Source organism: Tamandua tetradactyla, chromosome 5, assembly GCF_023851605.1.
Source record: "Tamandua tetradactyla isolate mTamTet1 chromosome 5, mTamTet1.pri, whole genome shotgun sequence".
In the NCBI taxonomy this organism is placed as follows: Eukaryota; Metazoa; Chordata; class Mammalia; order Pilosa; family Myrmecophagidae; genus Tamandua; species Tamandua tetradactyla.
The window spans coordinates 21,469,986-21,491,607 of record NC_135331.1 but is presented as its reverse complement, the minus strand read 5'-3'; the positions used below and the strand labels follow the sequence as shown (position 1 = coordinate 21,491,607).

The 21,622-nt window shown below is 37.3% G+C and overlaps 1 protein-coding gene across 12 annotated transcripts in view; it reads right to left on the bottom strand.

Moving 5' to 3' along the window:
* The window catches only part of GIT2 (GIT ArfGAP 2), a 51,229-nt gene that overhangs the window by 20,453 nt on the left and 9,154 nt on the right, over window positions 1-21,622 (bottom strand). For 10 of the 12 annotated variants that reach the window (XR_013175631.1, XR_013175632.1, XM_077160055.1 and 7 more), the window contains exons 7-13: window positions 13,156-13,250; window positions 9,281-9,326; window positions 8,108-8,159; window positions 4,062-4,134; window positions 3,713-3,810; window positions 2,517-2,628; window positions 111-253 (exon numbers count right to left, since the gene is read on the bottom strand). Coding sequence is in view for 10 of the 12 variants with exons in the window: in XM_077160055.1 (XP_077016170.1) it covers window positions 111-253; window positions 2,517-2,628; window positions 3,713-3,810; window positions 4,062-4,134; window positions 8,108-8,159; window positions 9,281-9,326; window positions 13,156-13,250 (619 nt within the window). In the remaining 2 variants the exon portion in view is untranslated. The remainder of the gene's footprint in view (window positions 1-110; window positions 254-2,516; window positions 2,629-3,712; window positions 3,811-4,061; window positions 4,135-8,107; window positions 8,160-9,280; window positions 9,327-13,155; window positions 13,251-21,622) is intronic. The other 2 variants (XM_077160061.1, XM_077160057.1) reach the window with 1 other exon arrangement.

Here is a 21,622-nt window from a genome sequence, read left to right as displayed (position 1 = left end):
GGGCTTTCAGAGGGCTACCCCTCAAGTGATTTATAAATAGGGCAATTTTGCAGGAGAAAGACTTTAAAAAGAAGCATATCTACCTTTCTGTGTGAAATGTGCACTCTTACCTTCTGCCTGTTTGCCTTCGTTGCAGTGGTTTCCAAGTCTATGTCTTCATCTGATGCCACACTGTCATAGTCCGGCTGGTCGTTGTCTTGACTCTCGATACTGTGTTGGTTATTGATTGTTTTCAGTATGAGCTCCACATTATCTACCAAAAAAAGCAGACACCTTTGTTTCCGACTTCAAAAACATTTCCAAAAAACTACTGGGAGGATCTTCGGGGTTAGCCATTTAATGGACCATAAGAAAAGGGCAGGATAACAATGTCAAAATCACATCAATACAGGGATAACGGAAAAAAATGATCAACAGACAGTCTACTACAAACTGTACAGGGATATCAAAGCATTCCTCTCGTCTACTCATCAAATAATATGGCAAGTTAAGGAGATAATTAAGGTAAGAGCTGCTCAAAACAGAAGGCAGGCTCTCGAAGTAGAACCTAGAGCCTATATGCTCACAGCATATGAACACTGGCATTTAGTCAGCTGAATCCCAGATGGGGTGGGGGAGGAGAATGAATCCAGTGGACACATACATGCATATCATTAGAAGGGTGTATTCCATGGGGGGCAGGGATGAATCTATAGGCTCCAGCATGTTTTTGAATGAAAAATCTCACAAACTAAAAAAAAAAAAATAGATTTCACAAATTATCTAAGTCATTCCATTTCTTTTCAGGCAACTCAAGTCAACCTATGTTTCTCAGGTATCTTGGTGGATGATATATGGGTAACAGATTATGGTTATTTAAAAGGAATAGGTAATGTCCGTCCGTCCGTCCGTCCGTCCGTCCGTCCGTCCGTCCGTCCATCCATCCATCCATCCATCCATCTAGATATATTTCTTTTACATGGCCAGGCACCAGGAATTGAATCCAGGTCTCCAGCATGGCAAGTGAGAATTCTGCCAATGAACCACCATCACCCAGCCCCTCCCACATATATATATATATATATTTTTTTTTTTTTGCATGGGCAGGTACCAGGTAATGAACCTGGGTCTCCGGCATGGCAGGCATGAACTCTGCCTGCTGAGCCACCCCCCATATATTTTAAATGCAATTTTATTAAGACATATTCATACAACATACAATTCATCCAAAGTATACAATCAGGCTCCATTTTAACTTCTAAAATTAATATTTAAAATACACATATATATCATCTGATTAAAGAAGTCACTACAGGTACAATCTAGAAAACCTAGAAAGTAATAAGGAAGATAAATGATTGCTCATAGCCATTGTTACATGTTGGTTTATTTCCTTCCGTTCTTTTTTCTAAGCATATATATGCACATATTTATTCTTACATGCAGCATATTCACTTATACCTATATATGTATATACATGTGTTCCTTACAGAATTGGGATTACACTAAACCTTTAAATTTTTAATTTATTACTTAATCTCATGTCATTAAATATTCCTGGAAAATAAAAAGTGTATGGTTCAAATACGTGATTAACTATTTGTTCCTCTATTATTGGTTATTTAGCTGTGTCTAATGTTTTCACTATTATATATAACACATGATTATTTTTCATCAATTAATTCTTGGGGATGGCAGTTCCAAATAAAAGAACACACATTTTGAGACTTCAAACTTATGTGAGCTCCCTTATCATTGCACCTTCACCAAAATTTAGAACTTGTTTATCGCTGGTTGATCTAATAAAATCAAATTCCTGAACAGGCAAGGTAGAGCTCTGGAAGGATATACACCAAATTGTTGTTAATGATTGCTGCTGTTGGGGAAAGGGATGCCGACTGAAACATAAATTTTATGGTACATATTTTATTTTGTTTAAATGCTTTACAATAAAAAATGCATTATTTGTATAATTAGAAAATAAGTAAGGATGTAGTTAATGGGATTGAGGAGTGTGTTTCTAGGTAAGGACAAAGGACGACTAAGCTCCTGAGCTAGACCAGGTAAGCACAACTCCAAAAGAGGGGTTAGCTGCTCTTTTTATAATTTTAAATCATAATAATTCTCATTTTAGACATTTAAAGTCTATAGTAACAAATTTTAATTACTTCAAATATGGTTTTGTGAGTAAGCAACAACAGATGAGAAGCAATTTCAAGTGATAGTTTCTTATGCCTCTAAGAAAATTTAACTCAAGAGTTTTGGGTTGATTTCAGGATGTAATTTTATAGGAAAGATAAAGGCTCCAAGAGGAAAAATCATATTTAAGGTGAATTTGAAGAACAGGTAATACCTTTGAAATGCTTTAATTTATCAGAGTTCAAAGAGGAAAACCTTTAGTCACAACATATTACCCATAAAACTTACTCTCAATAAGCTGTTGGGTTGATGACTGCTTTGATCAATTTATGATTTTAACATCTGTACTACATTTAGAAGGCCAAAGAAGCAAATTTTTATAGGTTTAAAGTAGTTACCTTTTGAACAAGAGAGAGGACTGCCCTGCTGTCTCCTCTTGGCATCACTGAGAATGTCGATAACCAGTGTGGCAAACTCGTGGGCATTAAACCGAGCTAATTTCTGTCTGCCCTATGGGCAAGAAAAATATTGGAAATATTCCAGAGGTGGAATATATATACATTTCTGTTCACACAAAACTGGTGAGCCTATTACAAGACTTTTGCAAAGACCTTCCAGCATGATTAAAGTTTAATAAAAAACAGTCATAACTGAATCAAACATTAAAGTTCTCCTTGATAACAGTTTAAAATCATTTACATAAGAAAAGTTTATAACATTTAAGTTCTCGAATGCATATTTATTTTTTGTGAATAAAAACAAAATGGTCCTAGTCAATGCATTTCTTTCTAATATCAATTCAACTTTTAATTAGACCCAGTAATGAAAAATTAATTTAGAGGGAAATTTTGAAATTTCAAGATAAACAAGGTTAAAGCCTAGGTGCTGGAACCCCATCTTAATATACAATCAGTATCAAGTAAAACATTTTCCTAATTTACTAAACATTTTTCCTTTGTTGGATGTCTAGGTTGTGTTAATATTTTATTATTATATGTTCTGTGTCAATGAAAATAACTGTGCATAAATCTGTTTTTTTTTATTATTTTGTTAAAACATATTCCCAAATGAACAACTCCCATGCAAAAGGATGCACCTAGTTTTGAGGCTTCTGAAACGGATTAATAAATTGCTTTTCTGAAGTTTGCAGCAATTTAAATTCTTTAAGTGTAGTGTAAGAAAATCCATTTTGTCACATCCTTACCAGCTAGAGTATCCTGTATTATATAGTTTAAATTTGCTTGACAGAAATTTTATTTATGCTTTTAGGTTGCTCTCTTTGATTACTAGTGAGGTTAAACATTTGTTTACATTTGCAAACCATTTACATTTCTTCTGTGAATTATTTTATATTCTTTCCCAGTCATCTATCATCTACCTGCATTTATGGCTTTTATCAACATGTGAGTTATGTATGTGTGTATATTTACGTATATATGTATATGCGTGGGCATTTCTTTGTGTGTGTATATGAAGGATATTAACATTTTATCAATCAAAAAACTTAAAATGCCTGTCTTAGAAAAATAAAATACAGGACATCAGTCATTTCCAAAATAATATTACTGGTTACTTTTCAAACTCAGCTACTTGCCTGGTTTCGTGTTGATGAGTACTCAGGATTGACCGGAAGGAAGGGAACCACGGTTGTCTCGGTTACCAGGGTGCTGTGGTTTTGAGTGGCAAGCCAGACTACCCAGAGGGAAAAGCCAAAGAGACAATCTCATCACCACGGTGTGCCGCTGCTCCTCTGAGAGCCACGGCTCATGCTTTACTAGGGAGACTTGGGAGGCACACTCTGAAGCCAACATACACAAAAGTAAATGTCAACACACGTGGTATTGGGAAAGTAGAAACTGGGCAAGTAAAACACTGAAGTTGGCAGCCTGTTGCTGCCCACTGGTTAAGAGAAGCTTATTAGACAAAGCCACATGTTAAGTCACCTGCATCCGTCTCTCGCCTGTCAACTTCATCGTACACATCCATGGCAAGTTCTTCAAACAAATGATTACTTAGCTGAAAGCAAAAAACACCAGGAATACAAAGGATAAGGATTAACACCGTGAGAATGAGAACTATGAGAACTATGACTTAGTTACCCTTTATCTCCAATGCCTCCTCACCCAAAGCCAGAGCTTAGTAAATGCCCACTGTTAATTAAATGAAAATAAAATTTTCAAAATAGTACAGATTCTTCAGAAATATCTGTCACCCACAGGAGCCTAACTACTTTGATACACAGATATGGCTGCTTCTGTTAAGGACATAAGCCGTATCCAAAGGGCATAATCTCCAAAGCAGATTCCATTTTGCTACTCTTTGTGTAATATTACCCTTTTCAGCCTCTTCTGCTCTTGAGAGTGAATGCCAGTTCCCAAAATACAAGAGATCCTAAACATTTGGTCAGATAAAGAAGCCCAAATATTCCTATCTGCTATCTTCCTTACTAGCTGTCTCTCAATCCCCAAAGGATTGGACTTCCTTAACAAAGCACAGATGGACTATTCAAAACATTGCACAGAGTCAACTAACAAAACAATCATCATGCAGACTAGCATGTGTGCATAGCAATGGAATATCATTCAGCCATAAAAAGGAATAGAGTTCTGATACATACAACAACATGGATGAAATTTGAAGACATCATATTGAGTTAAATAAGCAGACAGATTTTGTATGATTCCACTTATATGACATATCTAGAATAAACAAATTCATAGAAACTAGAATACAGGTTAACGTGGAGCCAAACTGGGAGTAGAGAATGGGGAGTTAAGGCTTAACTGGTACAGAATTTCTGTTTGGGTGATGAAAAAGTTTTGGTAATGGAGGGTGGTGATGGTAGCACAACATTGCGAAAATAATTAAATAAATAATTATATAAAAGTTATATATTTGAATGTGGTTAAAAGTAGACATTTTTGGTTGTATATATGTTAATACAATAAAAATTTCTAAAAGACAGAACTGTACAATACAAACAAGGAATCCTTATGTAAGCTATGGACTATGGTTAACAGTACAATTATAATAGTATTTTCATCAATTGTAACAAAGGTATCACACTAATGTAGTGTTAACAGGGAAAACTGTGTGTGGGGAAATATAAGAACTCTATTTTCTGCATGATTTTTTTGTAAGCCTATAAAGTCTCAAAAACAAAACAAAAAACCCCACTATGCAATGTCAACTAACAGAGCAATCACCATAAAGACTGAAGTTCCTAACTGCTGGGAAAGGGGATTGGGCAGGACAATTAAGGTTTTCCTCAATCCAGATCAGGTTAAGCACAAGCAAGGGTTGCCCCAAACTCCTTGTACCTTTTCCCTCATAAAACTCCATCCTGACATTTGGCCATCATGTTGTAACTGACTGTTTCTCTGCCTTTGATGGCAGACGTTGAATTTGTCATATTTCTTACATTCACAAACTTTACATTCACAAACAGTACTTGGCACGTAGGAGGTACTCAGTAAGTACTCACTCACAAACAGATCAGAAGGTATTTTATGCTGCAATTTAGAATACTGGCTACAAAGACCTCATAGGGACATGTTAAAATGAATACAGTGCTGGGTGAAAAAAAGCAAGATATAAAATTCTATAATTATGATTAGGTTGCAGCTGGAAAAAATAAGCACATGAAACAAGAACTGGAAGAAACACACAAAAAAATTGGGTCTGAGTCCATTAAGAGTACAGTGATTGAAGCTGGTTCTTCCTTCTCTATTTTCCCATTTTTCTATAACGTGGTTGTATTACATTTATAATTAAAAACAAACCTTCCAAGCCTGTTGCTGGTGAAGATGAAGGACTGGAAGCCTGCACTTGATTCAGAGATGTCTGGTCTCTTTCCTCTAGGGTGCTGCAAGCTAATGTGACTACTACTAACAACAGCAGCTAACACTGGTAGTGTGCTTACATCCTAGGTCCTGTGCTAATGTCATGTTTAATACTCACAATACCCTGTGAGGACAGGAACTACTCATCCCATTTTATAGACAAGGATCATGAGGCACAGAAGTTAACTGCTTGTCTAAAATCACAAAACTAAGAAGGGATGAACCAGAGATCTAAATGTTAACATGTACTAACTCAAGACTATATTCGTTTCTATTATATTTCTCTCAGCTTTTCCTAAGGAATGAAGGTAGGGAGGGAGGGAGGAAGGAAGGAAGGAAGGAAAGAAGGGAGAGAGAAAGAGAGAGAAAAAGGTAGGTAAGAAAGGTGATCTTGAAAGATAAACCACAAATTGGCAGTAACAGGGACAAGTCCCCATGGGAGGGCCCTCAAGGTGTGCATCAATAGGTAGTAATGATGGCAACACACCTCCATACTCAGCACTTATGATGTGTAACCCCTGCTGCATCATTATCTCTTTATTCCAGGAGAAGACACCGAGACACAGAGAGGCAAAAGAGCCTGGCAGAACCGGCCAGTGTGCTCAGAGACCAGGTTCTTGAGAACAGTATGAAGCTATGTTCCAGGTATTTATTTAGTGCTTACCACATGCCAGAGACATTACAGACATAACCTTGACTTTCATGAAGCTTTAGCCTGGTGAATATAGGATAGAAAAAGGGAACTTGGGGTTTGGTCTATGCTTGAATTATTTATAATAAAAATTTGCTTACATATTACTAAATAATAAAAAAGAAATCACAAACTATTTAGTGCTGACTCCAAAGCTTATCATAGTATTTATCTTACTATATGACCTCCTTAATTTAACAAAGGCAATAAAACACACACAAACTGTAGATAGAGAACACAGAGACACTAAATTGCAGAAAACATTTATTTCATATTACAGTTAAATACTAGTAAGGATAAGTCCATTTTATTTAGTACTTAACAGTGTGATATGGAGTTCTAGGAATGGATCTTCTGTGAAAAGGGAGATGAAGAGGAAGTCATAAATTAGGGGGGCTGTAATTTCAGTGAGGTTTTTGGAAAACTACTACCTACACTGTGAAGGTGGTCAGATCGCAGCTATTTGAACCATAAAAGGGATGGAAGCTGGGAAAGGGGAACTCTGTAGGCAAAAGAGGATTCCTGAAAGAGGACCTGAAGGTGGCAGCTGATGGCCTCAAGGGATTTTAAGCAATGAAGAAATATTTAACACATACAGACGTGCACACATACACAGACACAACAGGAACCCACATGTGCAGTAAGGCAAAATTTGGAAGGTGAGACTTGGATGATGCCCTTAAAGGGTATCCTGTGAAAAGTTACGAATCGTGACCTGATCAGAGAACAATAAGGACCAGGGGTGTGATGTGGTGTTTACAGTGGCAGAGAAGTATCCTGGTGAGGCTTCACTTCAGGTGACTGAACAAAGAGAAAATTCTGCCCAAAGAAGGAGATTTCTTGGTGCCTTAACTAAGGCTGAGAGGTGGGCAGGTTGGGAAGAAATTCACAGCTTAAAAGGTGACTTGCAGAACAGGACAAACTCTGAGCACATACCAAAGACAGTACCAACAGCTTTTAAAATCATAAATTTAAAAAATTCTGATGAATAGCATGGAATATACAAGAGAATTTGAACGGTGGCTGGATCCCAAATGGTAGCAAGTGAATCAACAGTACTCATCATTCCAGCATCAACTTTTTTCCTTCTCTAGCATCCTACGTGGCTATAGGAAGTAATCTTAAAGAAGTGTGCTCGACATAACTCATCTAGGTTGATACTTAGGGAACTCTTGCTAGGAGGAACAACTTCCTAATGTCAAAGGCACAGCTTTCACTTTTAAAACGAGAAGAAAAAATGGCATTTTTGGAAGCAGAGCCAATTAAAAGGATATATTAAACTTAACAATATTTTCGGTCTTTACCCCTACCTATTCAATAATCTGTTTCTGATTTAACAACATCTAAAAGTATGAAATAAAGTCATTGATGCAATAGGTAACTTGGACTGAGAATAGGCATTAGTAGGACACATTAATCCCCACACTAGAGTGCACTAGGAAACTGAGATACTCACAGATTGAAGTTTCTTCTTAGCAGCTTTTGCCAATTCAGACAAATCCAGGCTGCTAAGGAAATGTACAAAACTAATAAGCAAATAAATAAAACCATTTTCCTGAGCTCTAAAGAAGATGAAGATACTGAAGAGATCAAGATAACAATTATAGTTCATGACATTATCAGAGCACAATGGAGGACAGTAAGGAAACTGAACAGAACGACTTGGTGAAATTAACTCCTTCTAGAAATGTCATGATCACACAATATGGTTAAGGGGGGAAAAGTCACCTACCAAGTGGCTTTTTAAGACAAAAACAACTGTTGGGATAATCTCTAGGTTCTTAGGTGAGAAGTCACAATTTCTGAGTATGAAAAAAAAACATGATAGAAAAAAAACAGGAAAAGAACATAATGTGGAAAACCAGATTGGCAACATTAATCTGAAATAGCAGTTAATTATTTCATAAACTCTTGACAGTATAACTGGCTAAATACGGGCTTAAGGTTCATTCCTGCAGCAATGAACTCATCTGATCTTATATCATACCAGGGGTCAGCAAATTATAGCTTGCTTTTTGTTTAGCCAATAAACTAAGAATGGTTTTACATTTTTACATGGTTAACAACAATAAAAGAAGAAGAAAATTTCATAACGCATGAAAATGGTATGAAATTCTAATCTTAGTGTCCATAAACAAAAGAAAATCTTACAGGAACAGGCACGCTTCTGCACTTACATATTGCCCATGGATTCTTTCATACTGCAATTGTAGAGTTGGATAGCTACGATAGAGACCTAATGGCCCAACACAAAGCCTAAAATATTTACTACGTCCCTGGACCTTTACAGAAAAAGTTTGCCGACCCCTAACACAGACAAAGAATATAATCTCTTATACTATAGAAATATTCTGTGAACAGGATCTGCAGACTCAACATACTGTCACAGTTGGCTAAAACAGTGATAATAACCACTGACTGCAATTTTCTTATTAGCAAATTTGTAACTTGTATTTTTTTCAAACAAATTTTATACGTGGTATACTTACAGTCGTCTTATTTCCAAATTGTATAGGCAAAAAAGAGAAAAATGCACAGGCTTTGTTAAACACAGAATATAATATCCTTAAATACTATACAACCAAGGTAATATCAGTGACAGATAAAACTGGTATCTCAATGGCCTTACCTGTCTGCCATTTGAGGTATTATAAAGTGCTGTCCATTTTTATGATCTGAAATAGAAACCAAGCCAAAGTTTTGGTTATATGAAAATTGATAAGATTTATAAAGGCAATATCACCATTATTTTCTCTTTATGTTTTACAATTGGCATTTTTCTATATTTATGAATTTGAGTGGGGAACAGAAGTTGCCATGTAATCAGATAGGTGACAAATTCCTAAAGACCTGGCTAGTAGCAAGGATCATATCCTTGTTTTCTTCTGGCACAAAGATTCAGATATCATCAAGCAGAAAACATATACTTAATCTGATCCTTATGCTTAGTCCATCCGCAACATAACTGATGATTTTCTGCCACGCAAAGAAACTTTCAGGGAGCTGAATTAGCTCAGAACCGACCCCATCAGTTGTGGTGGGATGGGGGAGCTTCATGGTGTTTTGGTGGCCTACCTTCAAAGTAACCATGAGCATAAAACTTCCTGCAGCCAGGGCTGGGGCAGGTGGTCTTTGCAGATCCAATGAGGGGTTCCATCTTCTACGAAGCTTACTGACTTGGTCCTAATCTAGCTACTGGACAACATCCTGAAGATGATCCAGTGAATAATGCTCACTCACATACAGGTCTTTGTGTGAACATAAGTACTTCTTTGGGGTAAATACCTAGGAGTGTGACTGTTGGGTCAGATGGTAAGCATGTTTAGTTTTCAAGAAACTTATAAACTTTTTTCCCGAGTAGCTGTATCATTTTGCAGTCTGACCAACATGCATGAGAACTACAGCTGCTCTGCATCTTCCCCAGCACTTGGTATTGTTAGTTTATTCTTTTATTTTAGTCATTCTAATAGGTATGTAGAGGTATTTCCTTCTGGTTTTAATGTGCATTTCTTGAATGGCTAATGATGGTGAGCTTCTCTTTATGTGCTTTTCTCCATCTGTATACTGTCTTTGCCCAATTTTTACTGGCTTGTTTGTTTCCTTATGGTTGAGTTTTGAGTTCTTTAAATATCCTGGATTTAAGCCCTTTAATGGATATGTGATTTGAAAGTCTTTGTCTTAGTTTGTGGTGTGTCTTTTTATTCTGTTATGAGTAGTGTTCAGAGACCAAAATATTTTAATTTTGACAAAATCTAATTTATCAATATTTTCTTTTATGGATTGTGTTTTTGTGTTATTTCTAAGAACTTCACTTAATGTAGGATCATAAAGATTTTTCCCTATGTTTTCTTCCGAAGTTGTAGTTTCAGGTTTTGCATTTAGCCCTATGATCCATTTTGGATTAATTCTTACATAAAGTGGGAGGTTTAGGTCCTAGTGCATGCTTCTGCACATGGATATCCAGTTGTTCCAACACCATAATTGATTCCACTGAATTGCCTCTGCACCTCTGACAAAAATTAGTTGAAGATATTTATGGGGGGTTATTTCTGGATTCTCTACACTGTTTCATTGATCTATGTGTTTATCTCTTCATCAGTATATATTATCTTAAGTACTGTAGGGCTTTATAGCAAGTCTTAAATTTGGGTGCATTGTTCTACCTTCTTCTTTTGCACAAATGTCTTAGCTGTTCTAATTCCTTTGCCTTTCCATATAAATTTTAGAATCAGCATATCTACGTTTACTAAAAATCCTCAAACTGCATTAAATCTATGTTTCAGTTTTTAGAGAACTGACATCTTAACTATATTAAGTCTTCCAATTCATATCTTTCATTTCTTTAGCATTTTGCAATTTTCAGTATGAAGATCCTACACTAATCTAAATTAATTAGATTTATACCTAAGGATTTCAATTTGTTACTATAAATGTATTGTTTCTCTAATTTATTGCTCATTGCTATTTCATGGAAATATGATTGGTTTTTGCACGAAAATATTGGAGTAGGCATAGCCCAAATACTCCTAGGGAATGTGAGAAAGAGCAAAGGTAGAGTTATACAGAGCAGGCAGGGTTTAACAAACGAGTATGATTACTGAATTATTACGTTGATATTTCTTTTAGTCTCCAGTATCTTAAAGCAGCTGGATGTAAAGAACTAAAATTGTGGAACTGTACCCCACCCTAAACTCTGAAATCTGTTCAACTGATTGTTGCAATGTGCTTTGAAATGTATTGCTTTTATGTATATGTTATTTTTCACAAAAAAAAGAAAAAGTTGATTGTGATGATAAATGCACAGCTATATGATGATATTGTGAACCACTGATTGTACACTATGGGTGACTACATGGTATGTGAATATATAATATATATATCAATAAACAATAATTTAGAAAAAAGAAATACGATTGGTTTTGGTTGCTGAGCTTGTAGCCTATGACCTTCCTTAACTAATTTATTAGTTCTAGGAACTTTTTATAGGTTCCTTGGGATTTTCTACATAGAAATCATCTCATTTATGAATAAGGACAGTTCTATTTCTTCCTTTTCCATTTATACTCCTTTCATTTATTTTTCCTGCCTTAAGACACTCGTTAGGATTTCCAGTATGATACTGAATAGAAGGGTGAGAGTTGATGTCCTAGTCATATTCCCCATCTTAGGACAAAAGCATTCAGTCTTTGATCACTAAGGATGATGTTAGCTGGAGGTTTTCTATAGACATCCTTAATCAGATTAAGGAAGTCCCTTCTATTCCTAGTTGGCTAAATTAAAAAAAAATTTTTTTAACTTTTATCATGAATGATACTGAATTTTGTTGAATGCTTTTTCTTTATCAACTGATGACCTTGGGTCTTCGTTAAATTCTGCAAGCAATGTTTATGTTTTATTTAGTAGGCAACTAACCCAGACCAAGTGGTGAGAGAATAAGGAGAAAAATAAAAGCAATCAGGACTCCTCTTATGCTCATGGTCAGAGTGTTAGGACCTGTGCTATCCCGTCTGTAGCATCTTAGGAGCCGGAGTGGGAGAGAACAGAAAAAAGAAGGGAAACCCCCCCAGGGCAATCCTCTTATTCTCCCTGTCCTATAGGAGACTCATTCCTTGCTCCTCAGACCAGAAGGGGAAGACTTTTTTGCAATTGTTATGCAGTTCTGGATTTCAGGCTACAGCAAGGGAAAAATAAACAGGACACTATCAGTTTGGTGGTACTCTGAGTTCCTCAATCTGCCTAATAGCATCTACTTTTCAGAGTTCTGCATTTGGTCCAGGGTGTTTTAATCGTATTCAGTGGGAGGGACAGGGTGGCATGTGTTTACCTCACCTCACCCAGAACCAGAACCACATCAGGAATTCTTAACTTTACTATACAGCCAGGGTCGAGAACCACTGTATATATCTATAAAGATATTCTACATCACAGGTTAGCAAAGTTTTTTGGAAAAGGGCCATACAGTCTCTGTAACAACTATTCATTTCTGTTACTGTAGTGCAAAAGCAGCTATAGATGATGTGCAATGAATAGGTATGACTGTCTTGCAATAAAGTTTTATTTCTAAAAACAGGTGATGGCGGATTTGGTGAACAATTATAGTTTGCGGACACATCGCAAACAGAGCTGGTAAAGGTATAGTTACTTTTGGAGTTTTTTCCATTCCTTAGATAAAATTCTTCAAACTGCAAAAGACATTGCTTTGTTCTTTCATTCTTAGTCTGTTAAGCTCCAGTACCATGGTGCCCATTCAATTATAGCTCAATTATGATCTTTCAGTCTTGAAATGGTTACTTCTCTAGAGCTAGAATCAAGTTTTAAAAAGCTAAAAATATCTTTTACATTTAACTAAAAATTCTGAAGTTATAAATTCAAATGAAAACCTTTATTCACAATTTTCCTGAGGATACGCTAAAGCAGAGGAGGTTTTAAAAACTAGTATTCCAGCTTGTTTTCCCAGAGACTTACTGACTAGAGGTGTAGAGAAGTTGTTAATTGTTCACTTACCTGGTTTTCTGCCACAGAGATAAAAGGCTAGTCTGTCAGTCAGCTCATACTGTATTTCTACAAGGCGTTCTGCGAGCTCATGGTGCCCTCCTTGCCTATCAAGAGAAAACAATGTACTATTTATATTGTCTACCATTTGCTGGCTTCAGATCATTAAAGTACAAAGATAACTCCTAAGATACCTGAGCACTTTATCAAACATGAGGTTTTAGAATGATCCACCTTCTCATGTAAGGTAAATAGCCAGGGTATACTTGGATTCCCTTATAAATTGTTTTCACAGTCTGAACAACCCCCTTTCCTTCATTAATTTTTTTTTAATTAAAAAAAAATGTAACAACAAACACAAACATTCTTAACATACCATTCCGTTCTACATATATAATCAGTAATTCACAACATCATCACATAGTTGCATATTCATCATCATGATCATTTCTTAGAACATTTGCATCAATTCAGAAAAATAAATAAGAACACAATAGAAAAAAATTCATAAATACCATACCCCTTACCCCTCCCTTTCACTGATCACTAGCATTTCAATCTACTAAACTTATTTTAATATTTGTTCCCCTTATTATTTATTTTATGCTGTTTTACTCGTCTGTTGATAAGGTTGATAAAAGGAGCATCAGACACAAGGTTTTCACAAATTTACACAGTCACATTGTGAAAGCCATATCATTATACAATCATCTTCAAGAAACATGGCTACTGGAACACAGCTCTACTCCTTTAATAATTTATAAGACAGAATATTCAATAAGGAATTCAAAGACTTAAAAAGAAGGATAGAGAATAACTTCCTCTAATGCAGTGAGAGGATAAAATTAATAAATAGTCTAGGACAGAGGTTCTCAAAAAGTAACTAGAGTGCTTTCAAATACATACAAAAAGATGTGAAGGCCCCCATCTTGGAAATTCTGTATCAGTAGGATGGGGATGGAGCCCAGGCATTGATATTTTGTGAAAGGTCCTTTTCCCAGATTGTGACATAGCCAGTCTGGCTCTGGATGAGAGGATGGTGACCCCTTCCAGGGCTTCAATTCAGGGAGAGACAGACCAATCTAACTCACAGCTCACAATACCTATAGCTAGTTTCACCTCCTTAACTTCAATTTCTGTAACAGAAAATATTAAGTTTGCCTTTCTTCATTCCTAAGATAAATATTTAAGCTGCTTGAAATCCATTTAGTCAAAAGGGATATAAATAAATAATTACATTGAGAGACTATTATGTGCAAGGTACACACACGAACATATTCAAAGGTGAGTGAAAATAAGTATCATTTACTGAGGGCTCTCTTACCCCTAAAAGATCAAGTCTTGTTTCAACCAGTTTCTCTTCCCATTCACTCAATGTACTACAAGATATCCTCTAACCTATCACACTCCTTTGCTTTTTAAGACACACAGCTTTTATTTTTCTTTCCCTACATTTTTTTTAACATCTGTGAAATCAGGATGTAGCCTACAATTGTTGATGCACCCTGACTTAATCATCTGAATTTTTATCTTTCTTAATGGCATATGAAATAGTGATGCATCATACAATTGATGGAGTTGTACTGATGAAACAGTGTATTCATCCGTATCTGGAAATCTTATCTCTTATAATTCCTAAACACATTCTGCTCTATCTCTCCAGGTCTTCTGCTGTGCTGTACAGATCCTATCTTTCTCTAGCTCCAAATCTTAACTCACACCCTCTCTCTTACCTCCACCTACCTACATGCAATCCATTCTTCAAAGACCAACTAAAGAAATTTCTTAATGAATTTGGGCCACAATGAAGAAACCCTTAAGATCAGCTATTAATTTTGGCAACAAGAATCATATAATACTTTACTTTTGAATGCATTTATGAATCATCTCTTCCAAGAGTTAGTAAATTCTGGGAAGGCAGAGTTTTGTCACTTCACCCATTTTATCTTCTTTGGAGCAGAGTGCTTAGTGATTCACAGTTAATAAAATAATGTGGAAAAAGAAGGAAAGATGATCAATCTTCAATCACTGAAATGATACTCAAGGCTAACCTATGGGTTTATTTATTTTTTTAATATTTCATAGTAAAGTATTTTCAAGCAAAGAAAAATTTAAAGAATTTTATAGTGCACACCCAGATGTCTACCACCTAAAACTCACAATGAACATTTTAATCAGTCTTGAATAATCGCATATCTATCATATGGATCTGCTATTAAGTTCAAGCAATGACTAAGAGTATTAAAAAATTAAACAGTGGGGGCTGTGATTCCCAATACTTGACTTCAACTCTGATTATCGCTCAAATGCCGTTGTAGACAAAGGATCAAATAAGACTGGAAGCGGCCGGCGGCGCTCCCGCCGCCATCCAGCCCTCCTCTCCCTCTTTTTCCGCTGGCGGCGCTCCCGCCGCCATCCAGCCCTCCTCTCCCACTTTCTCCACCAGCGGCGCTCCCGCCGCCATCCAGCCCTCCTCTCCCTCTTTCTCCGCCGGCGGCGCTCCCACCGCCATCCAGCCCTCCTCTTCCCCCTTCTCCACTGGCGGCGCTCCATCCGCCATCTTATCCTTCCCTTTCTCCTCCTGCTCCGGCGGCTCTCCAACCACCACCGTGCCCTCTTCCGCCTTGCCACCCTCACCTTTCCTCCTCCAGAACAGCTACTAGGGGAGTAGAAACGATACAGAACAGCTCCCAGAGCCACGACAGAGATCAAAAAGACAGCGTACCCCATCCTGGAACGGCTGACTGTCTGGGAGAACCAGCTCCAGTGAGATCGCCGAGGGGCGCGGGCTTTCCCGGGCGGGACGGCAAGCGGCCGGAGTCCCTCCCTTCCTCCTTCCCAAGCCAGCTGGCAGAATTGGGCAGGCGGTCCCCTCAAGCCGCGGCAGCTGGCGCCCCCACCATGCGAGGCCCCCCGGACTGCTGAGAGAATTGGATCGGAAATCCCCAGACCGCGGAGAACGGTGACCGGGGAGGTCCCTTCCAAACACATGACTCCCCGGTCCGGCTGGGAACGGTGCACTTTCCCGGGCCGCGGCGGCTGATGCCCTCCCGCCACGCTTGGCGCCCCGGGCCGGCTAGGAAATTCGGTTGGGCGCTCTCCCGGGCTGCGGCGGCCAGCGACCTTCCCCGCGTTCAGACCCCCGGGCCGGCTGGCACTCTTCCAAGCCGCTTCGGCTGGCGAACCTCCCCGACGGTGAGAGTTTTCCAAAGTTAAAGGACCCACAGCACCTTTTACTGGTGGAACCCGCAGACAAACGTGTGCCACGAGCGCCACCTACTGGGCAGGATAAGAAAAACATAACCCAGAGATTTCACAGAAAAACCTTTCAACCTGTTGGGTCCAACACCCAGGGAAATCTGACTAAATGCCCAGACGCCAGCAGAAGATAACGGATCATGCTCAGAAAATTGAAAATATGGCCCAGTCAAAGGAACAAACCAATAGTTCAAATGAGATACAGGAGCTGAAACAACTAATGCTGAATATACGAACAGAAATGGAAAACCTCTTCAAAAACAAAATTGATAAATTGAGGGAGGACATGAAGAAGACATGGGCTGAACAAAAAGAACAAATAGAAAAACTGAAAAAACAAATCACAGAGCTTATGGAAGTGAAGGATAAAGTAGAAAAGATGGAAAAAACAATAGATACCCACAATGATAGATTTAAAGAGACAGAAGATAGAATTAGTGATTTGGAGGATGGAACATCTGAATTCCAAAAAGAAACAGAAACTATCGGGAAAAGAGTGGAAAAATTTGAACAGGGTATCAGGGAACTCAAGGACAATATGAACCGCACAAATATACGTGTTGTGGGTGTCCCAGAAGGAGAAGAGAAGGGAAAAGGAGGAGAAAAACTAATGGAAGAAATTATCACTGAAAATTTCCCAACTCTTATGAAAGACCTAAAATTACAGATCCAAGAAGTGCAGCACACCCCAAAGAGATTAGACCCAAATAGGCGTTCTCCAAGACACTTACTAGTTAGAATGTCAGAGGTCAAAGAGAAAGAGAGAATCTTGAAAGCAGCAAGAGAAAAACAATCCATCACATACAAGGGAAACCCAATAAGACTATGTGTAGATTTCTCAGCAGAAACCATGGAAGCGAGAAGACAGTGGGATGATATATTTAAATTACTAAAAGAGAAAAACTGCCAACCAAGACTCCTATATCCAGCAAAACTGTCCTTCAAAAATGAGGGAGAAATTAAAACATTCTCAGACAAAAAGTCACTGAGAGAATTTGTGACCAAGAGACCAGCTCTGCAAGAAATACTAAAGGGAGCACTAGAGTCAGATACAAAAAGACAGAAGAGAGAGGTATGGAGAAGAGTGTAGAAAGAAGGAAAGTCAGATATGATATATATATATAATACAAAAGGCAAAATGGTAGAGGAAAACATTATCCAAACAGTAATAACACTAAATGTTAATGGACTGAATTCCCCAATTAGAATTGATTGGCAGAATGGATTAAAAAACAGGATCCTTCTATATGCTGTCTACAGGAAACACATCTTAGACCCAAAGATAAACACAGGTTGAAAGTGAAAGGTTGGGAAAAGATATTTCATGCAAATAACAACCAGAAAAGAGCAGGAGTGGCTATACTAATATCCAACAAATTAGACTTCAAATGTAAAACAGTTAAAAGAGACAAAGAAGGACACTATCTACTAATAAAAGGAAAAATTAAACAAGAAGACATAACAATCATAAATATTTACGCACCGAACCAGAATGCCCCAAAATATATGAGGAATACACTGCAAACACTGAAAAGGGAAATAGACACATATACCATAATAGTTGGAGACTTCAATTCACCACTCTCATCAATGGACAGAACATCTAGACAGAGGATCAATAAAGAAATAGAGAATCTGAATATTACTATAAATGAGCTAGACTTAACAGACATTTATAGGACATTACATCCCACAACAGCAGGATACACCTTTTTCTCAAGTGCTCATGGATCATTCTCAAAGATAGACCATATGCTGGGTCACAAAGCAAGTCTTAACAAATTTAAAAAGATTGAAATCATACACAACACTTTCTCGGATCACAAAGGAATGAAGTTGGAAATCAATAATAGGCGGAGTGCCAGAAAATTCACAAATACGTGGAGGCTCAACAACACACTCTTAAACAATGAGTGGGTCAAAGAAGAAATTGCAAGAGAAATTAGTAAATACCTCGAGGCGAATGAAAATGAAAACACAACATATCAAAACTTATGGGACGCAGCAAAGGCAGTGCTAAGAGGGAAATTTATTGCCCTAAATGCCTATATCAGAAAAGAAGAAAAGGCAAAAATGCAGGAATTAACTGTCCACTTGGAAAAACTGGAGAAAGAACAGCAAGCTAATCCCAAAGCAAGCAAAAGGAAAGAAATAACAAAGATTAGAGCAGAAATAAATGAAACTGAAAACATGAAAACAACAGAGAAAATCAATAAGACCAGAAGTTGGTTCTATGAGAAAATCAATAAGATTGATGGGCCCTTATCAAGATTGACAAAAAGAAGAAGAGAGAGGATGCAAATAAATAAGATCAGAAATGGAAGAGGAGACATAACCACTGACCTCACAGAAATAAAGGAGGTAATAACAGGGTACTATGAACAACTTTACGCTAATAAATACAACAATTTAGATGAAATGGACGGGTTCCTGGAAAGACATGAACAACCAACTTTGACTCAAGAAGAAATAGATGACTTCAACAAACGAATCACAAGTAAAGAAATTGAATTAGTCATTCAAAAGCTTCCTAAAAAGAAAAGTCCAGGACCAGATGGCTTCACATGTGAATTCTATCAAACATTCCAGAAAGAATTAGTACCAACTCTCCTCAAACTCTTCAAAAAAATCGAAGTGGAGGGAAAACTACCTAATTCATTCTATGAAGCCAACATCACCCTCATACCAAAACCAGGCAAAGATATTACAAAAAAAGAAAACTACAGACCAATCTCTCTAATGAATATAGATGCAAAAATCCTCAATAAAATTCTAGCAAATCGTATCCAACAACACATTAAAAGAATTATACATCATGACCAAGTAGGACTCATCCCAGGTATGCAAGAATGGTTCAACATAAGAAAATCAATTAATGTAATACACCATATCAACAAATCAAAGCAGAAAAATCACATGATCATCTCAATTGATGCAGAGAAGGCATCTGACAAGATTCAACATCCTTTCCTGTTGAAAACACTTCAAAAGATAGGAATACAAGGGAACTTCCTTAAAATGATAGAGGGAATATATGAAAAACCCACAGCTAATATCATCCTCAATAGGGAAAAATTGAAAACTTTCCCCCTAAGATCAGGAACAAGACAAGGATGTCCACTATCACCACTATTAGTCAACATTGTGTTGGAGGTTCTAGCCAGAGCAATTAGACAAGAAAAAGAAATACAAGGCATCAAAATTGGAAAGGAAGAAGTAAAACTATCACTGTTTGCAGACGATATGATACTATATGTCATATCAAAACCCGGAAAAATCCACAACAAAACTATTAGAGCTAATAAATGAGTACAGCAAAGTAGCAGGTTACAAGATCAACATTCAAAAATCTGTAGCATTTCTATACACTAGTAATGAACAAGCTGAGGGCGAAATCAAGAAACGAATCCCATTTACAATTGCAACTAAAAGAATAAAATACCTAGGAATAAATTTAACTAAAGAGACAAAAAATCTATATAAAGAAAACTACAAAAAACTGCTCAAAGAAATCACAGAAGACCTAAATAGATGGAAGGGCATACCGTGTTCATGGATTGGAAGACTAAATACAGTTAAGATGTCAATCCTACCTAAATTGATCTACAGATTCAATGCAATACCCATCAAAATCCCAAGAACTTATTTTTCAGAAATAGAAAAACCAATAAGCAAATTTATCTGGAAGGGCAGGGTGCCCCGAATTGCTAAAAACATCTTGAGGAAATAAAACGAAGCTGGAGGTCTCGCGCTGCCGGACTTTAAGGCATATTATGAAGCCACAGTGGTCAAAACAGCATGGTATTGGCATAAAGATAGATATATCGACCAATGGAATCGAACAGAGTGCTCAGATATACACCCTCTCATCTATGGACATTTGATCTTTGATAAGGCAGTCAAGCCAACTCACCTGGGACAGAACAGTCTCTTCAATAAATGGTGCCTAGAGAACTGGATATCCATATGCAAAAGAATGAAAAAAGACCCATATCTCACACCTTATACAAAAGTTAACTCAAAATGGATCAAAGATCTAAACATTAGGTCTAAGACCATAAAACAGTTAGAGGAAAATGTAGGGAGATATCTTATGAAACTTACAATTGGAGGCGGTTTTATGGACCTTAAACCTAAAGCAAGAGCACTGAAGAAGGAAATAAATAAATGGGAGCTCCTCTAAATTAAACACTTTTGTGCATCAAAGAACTTCATCAAGAAAGTAGAAAGACAGCCTACACAATGGGAGATAATATTTGGAAATGACATATCAGATAAAGGTCTAGTATCCAGAATTTATAAAGAGATTGTTCAACTCAACAACAACAAAAAGACAGCCAACCCAATTACAAAATGGGAAAAAGACTTGAACAGACACCTCTCAGAAGAGGAAATACAAATGGCCAAAAGGCACATGAAGAGATGCTCAATGTCCCTGGCCATCAGAGAAATGCAAATCAAAACCACAATGAGATATCATCTCACACCCACCAGAATGGCCATTATCAACAAAACAGAAAATGACAAGTGCTGGAGAGGATGCGGAGAAAGAGGCACACTTATCCACTGTTGGTGGGAATGTCAAATGGTGCAACCACTGTGGAAGGCAGTTTGGCAGTTCCTCAAAAAGCTGAATATAAAATTGCCATACGACCCAGCAATACCATTGCTGGGTATCTACCCAAAGGACTTAAGGGCAAAGACACAAATGGACATTTGCACACCAATGTTTATAGCAGCGTTATTTACAATTGCAAAGAGATGGAAACAGCCAAAATGTCCATCAACAGAAGAATGGCTAAACAAGCTGTGGTATATACATACGATGGAATATTATGCAGCTTTAAGACAGGATAAACTTATGAAGCATGTAATAACATGGATGGACCTAGCGAACATTATGCTGAGTGAGTCCAGCCTAATACTAAAGGACAAATACTGTATGGTCCCACTGATGTGAACGGACATTCGAGAATAAACTTGGAATATGTCATTGCTAACAGAGTCCAGCAGGAGTTAGAAACAGGGTAAGATAATGGGTAATTGGAGCTGAAGGGATACAGACTGTGCAACAGGACTAGATACAAAAACTCAAAAATGGACAGCACAATAATACCTAATTGTAAAGTAATCATGTTGAACACTGAATGAAGCTGCATCTGAGCTATAGGTTTTTTTTTTTTACTATTATTATTACTTTTATTTCTTTTCTCTATATTAA